The sequence below is a fragment of the Cynara cardunculus genome (assembly GCF_001531365.2).
Source record: "Cynara cardunculus var. scolymus isolate 2C chromosome LG 9, CcrdV1, whole genome shotgun sequence".
Lineage (NCBI taxonomy): Eukaryota > Viridiplantae > Streptophyta > Magnoliopsida > Asterales > Asteraceae > Cynara > Cynara cardunculus.
Genome location: NC_037536.1, coordinates 14,210,281 through 14,215,227, shown reverse-complemented (window position 1 = coordinate 14,215,227; position 4,947 = coordinate 14,210,281). Strand labels below are relative to the sequence as shown.

The window sequence follows — 4,947 nt, the reverse complement described above, 5'->3', positions numbered from 1 at the left end:
GGGTCGGGTCCCCCCCCCCCCCCCCGACCCCTCTCTCGCCACCCACAGTGGCGGATCCAGAAACTTTTATTATTGGGAACACTTTTTAAGAATGTCAAAAAAAATCTGAAACCAAATAACTCTTTCGAACCAATACGATTTTGGTTATTCGGTTTTCGGCTTTAAGGTCCACTTTAATTGAAGTGGGTTAGGATGAGTGGTTGTTGTGATAGAGACAATAGTGGTGTGGTGGTGGGGGGCTAAGGTAGGGACGTGAAAGTGGGCGGTAGCATGGTCGTAGTAGGGATGTGGGCGACAAAGGGCTAGTGTGATGACAACAATAGTGGCATGGTGGTCAGTAATGGGTTAGGAGTGGGTGACTATTCTGACGACGACAGTTATGTGGGGGTGGGGGGTTAGGCGTGGGGCATGACGGTGACAGTAGTAGCATTAGGTGAAGGCAAAAGGGTGTTACTGAAAACTCAGTTAAAGGTCATTTTAACTCGATAACCCAACAAGCAAACTTTTGTGTGAATAAGAGTTTACTTAGAAAACACTACAATGAAACTTGTGTTTCACCTTTCTATATATACCCATTGGAAATATCATCTTTAGGTTTGAATTTCTATATATATCATCTTTCTATATATAGTAAGATCAAAGAGGTTTCAACTGCTTCTGCTTCTATAGATTGAAAAGTACTTTGATTTTGACTTTCGAAAAGTCAAACCGAAATCTTTTCAGGGCTTCTGTGCAGAAAACATAATGAAAGCTTGCTGAACTTTGGTTGTGTAGTTTGTAAGACCACAAGATTTGCACAAATCCTCTATTTCTTCTTCTGTTAAATAGTTATAGCTCCCACCAATCCTCTGCCACACAACAATTCATACCAATTTCAGAAACCGATCCCGGAAAGACACCTAACGTTACAAGAATGTCGCAAGTTCGACTAATGGAACTGGGAACGGGACTCGCAAAGGGTCCCGTTTTCTTAACCCAAGGATAAATGGGAACGTGACTTGCAAAAGCCGAATGGAAAGAAACTTGTATAAACAGAAACGGATTGACTCACAAAAATTTAAAACAGAGGTAGAGAAGCAATCGTTACCCGGTCAAACGGCCTTAGAATTGCAGGAGTTGATGACGTTGATCGTAGAAAAGTCGTCCCAACAAACACACCACCACTTCGCAAAATACGATTGATCTCCGCAATCTGGACCCAAAAACCGAGTCAATAGTGAATCATTCATATTAGATTATTGGGTAGGTACAACGTAACACGCAAATTTTAAGCCAAAACTCAAGGAAAACACAAAGTTTCAGATAACGGAGGTACGGTGTGACTTTGCGGTCAAACAGACTAATTGCAGATTCCCAAAAAAAACCCTGAGATCTACAAAAACGATCAAGAGCATCTAGCTGATTACTATACATCATACTAGTTGTGTACCCGCACAATACGGCAGGAGCCGTGAATTTTAACGATTTTAAAGTTTCACTGGTTTTATTAGAGAAGATTTAACGATGATATAAGTTACACTTGGTCGTACATATTAATACAATTTGAATAAATAAGAGTTATGGTTCCAATTAGTCTATCGATGAAAAAAATTGTATGACAGTTTAAAATCCAACATATTTAAACGACTCCACAAATGTGCTCAATTTACACCAAGAGCAAATAATCAAGAGATCGAGAGCGCGACCGAGAGTTCTAGAGCAATTAAATGGGGGATGAATGAAAGAACTTTCAATAACTCATGGTGAATATCAGTTTGAATCTCACCTTGGGGGATGGGGAGAAGACATAGAGGTATGAGAGGGTGAAGGCATGACGCATGAGTGAAAGGTGTCAAAAGTATCTTGGGAACATGAAAAGAAAAGGTAATAATGTGCATTGGTAACTTGTATTATATGTTATTTTAATTGTAGATTAAGAGATTTTAAGACTGAATGCATAAAGTAGTAGTACTTAATGCATTATGAGTTATTTTTAAGACTTTTAAGACTTTGTGCATAAATGTATAATACCTTGTGCATTAAAAATTGTTTTCAAGACTTTTGATAAATCTGGTTTATAAGGTAGTATAGATATAGATAACAAGTTTTAAGATTATATTTCTGTTAAACTTGTAAATAAAAGCATACTAATTATAAATATGAAAATTAACAGATTTGACCATAAAAGTCAAAAGGTAACTTACTGCATTAGAAGGAGATGGCCAACAATGCAAAGCTGCACCAGCATGAACTGCATCAATCGAACCTGACGAAAACGGAAGCCTGGAAACATCTGCCCTTACAAGTGCGAGATTGCTGCAATTTTGAAAGAACACGAGTTAATCGTGATAAAAAGATCCGTAGGCTATATTTGGCAAACTAGCTGATAAGCTTAGCTGTTACCTGAAAAGCTGGCTGTTGGCCAGTATTTTAACTGATAAACTATTCATGTTTGGTAAAAACTAGCTCATAAGCTAGATAACAATGTATAATGACCTAAAATGACTTGTTGAAAAATTCATTATGAAAATATAAGGCGCATAATTGAAAAAAGGTGAAAAAAAGGGAGCTTTTTGAAACACTGCCGACTTATGTCTAACTAAAAGGGGCTTTTTCAATAAGCTTATTAATAAGCTAGCTTATAGTTGCCAATCATGGGTAGAAAAAGCACCAACTTACGAGCTTAAGATTGTATCGTCGACTTTTATGAAATCGTAACATTGGCGAAGCATGTTTTCAGAAAAATCAAGGGCTACAACTCGTGAGTAGGTCCCGGACTTTGCAAACTTGCGGGAAAACAAACCGCTTCCGCAGCTAACGTCTACTAAAGTTCCACCTTCTGCTGGTTTGAAGTATTCCTGAGCCATGTTGAACTACAGAAATGGAAATTCAAGTAAGAAAGTAGCGTATGACAAAGCACATAGTTTAAGAGAAGCGTTTGGCAACTGATCAAATGCGTTAAGCGTCTTTCAAGAATGGTAAAATCGGAGAATCTAACAGACCCAAATGAATATCATCGATTCTTTATTAACGGAGACAAGTGTCATTTAACTAAGTGACCTTAAATGTGGATCCTCTAACTAGATATCCAACCCGCTATGCGAGCCGACTAATCCCAGGGCGACCACCTGCTTTGCAGATAGCCTGGAGTAGTTTCCACATTTGGGGTTGGGGTTTTCAGGATCTATGTCATTCGAAATCCTACCAAACAAACAAATTACACCTACAATAAGAAACAAAACAAACTAACCTCCTCATCCGGACCAGGAAAACCGCTAAAGTTGAAATTTTGACGCCATCCCCTTTCGTACAAAAATGAAACCAGAGGGCTCCTAATGAAAAAGACGAGACCAATTAGCATAGAAGCAAAGAGATAGCATATAACTCACATACTGTAACAAAATCGATCGTTCCCAATATCCAAAGCAGTACACAATTTAATACAACATATTCATACCGAAATAACTCAGTCCGAGATGGTTGAATCTCAACGTAGTCTTTTGCACCAGCAATAACCGTAAGATCAAGATAGATGTTCTTGCTTGAATATGACTTATTACACTTCAGACATTTAAAACCAGATCGATAAATAGCTGGCCTGCAAGTTACAAAGATCTCCTGTCAAGCCACTGGACTCCATTGTGTGCAGGATTATCACCAAAACGACAAGAAATTGTAAAGATTCAACTTACAAATTGAAACCAGGAGGACCTTTTCTTATAAGCGGTTCGAAACACACAGGGCATGCAAACAAGTCAAGTTCCCCTGCATCTTGGGGCTGAGTGACTGCTTCCTGCAATTAAGAGACAATATCTGAATCGTTAAGAGATGAATCTTGTTTGGCAAAAAAAATCTGTCTCTTAATGGTTCTAAAACCCTCTGAATGATTTTGTATCATAAGGTGATAGACACATGCATGCGTACATATGAACTTCTAAAGAGTGGGTAAAGGAACCTTTCTCTCTCTTATCATACGCAATATCTGCCTCCCTTAACCATTGAAAGCCTTAATTTCATTGTAAACAATTACCAAACAATTATATTTCATTTTGTATTATATCATAAGAGTCTCTTAATCATTCTGACCACTTAATCATTTTGCACCAAACCATTCGGCAACTGCCAAACAACCCCTAAATAGCAATTGAATCAAGTAATGTTTACAGATTCTTTTTCTTTGCCCTAATCATATTGGCACCCCAAACAAAGCATAATGATCACAGAAACTACTGAAGTAATAGATACAGTCAAAACAAAACACACTGCAATTTAGTGGCCAACATGCTTCAGATATCTAGTTCATTAAAACCCTACCTAAAAACCCTAGAATCAATCAAAATCAACCATATCTAACAAGATTTCAGAACTTTCAGACCCTCATAATCAAGAAAACAAACTACAATAAAGGAAAAATTGCCTAAAGAGATGCAATTGTTTCTGTTTATATCGATTAGAGAGAGAAATTAAGTACCGATTCTTTAGCAGCAATGGCAGAAGTGGGTTGAATTCTTGAAGATGGGAATTGGAGGGGAGAAGGGAACTGGGTGTGCTTCAAAAGTGAAGGGAATTTAGGGATCAATAAGGTCCGATGATGAAGAGGATGGAGCAAATGATTTACAGGGGAAGAAGAAGAAGAAGTTGAGACCATTTTTGGGTGAAGTTATGGATCTTTATCGGACCTTCTTTTGTTGAATTGGCGTCGCATATATACAAAGAGACCAATATATAAAGGCAATTTCATGATGGAGAAGAAGAGTGATGAAATTTCTGGTTTTTGTTTCATGAATATTTGTTTTCTTGTGTTGGGTTTGTGTGGTGATCAAGAAACCAGGTGAAGAGAGACGGGTTCTTTTTAGAACAAGGAGAAAGAAACTATCTTTTTTTCTTTTGAGGATGCTCAGTTGCCACATCATCTCTTAAACCACCATCTATGAAATTTTATTGAATTGAATAAAAAATGTTATGTTT

At 37.7% G+C, this 4,947-nt stretch overlaps 1 protein-coding gene across 1 annotated transcript; it reads right to left on the bottom strand.

The window, feature by feature from the left end:
* Positions 1-528: 528 nt before the first annotated feature.
* Positions 529-4,791, bottom strand: LOC112518168 (uncharacterized methyltransferase At2g41040, chloroplastic). Its single transcript, XM_025125772.1, has 8 exons — positions 4,451-4,791; positions 3,672-3,772; positions 3,437-3,577; positions 3,230-3,311; positions 2,659-2,852; positions 2,184-2,295; positions 1,088-1,192; positions 529-848 (listed from the first exon to the last, which is right to left on the bottom strand). The coding sequence occupies exons 1-8, from the start codon at positions 4,625-4,627 to the stop codon at positions 720-722; spliced, it is 1,041 nt and encodes a 346-aa protein (XP_024981540.1). The 5' UTR covers positions 4,628-4,791; the 3' UTR covers positions 529-719.
* Between the last annotated feature and the right edge of the window lie 156 nt (positions 4,792-4,947).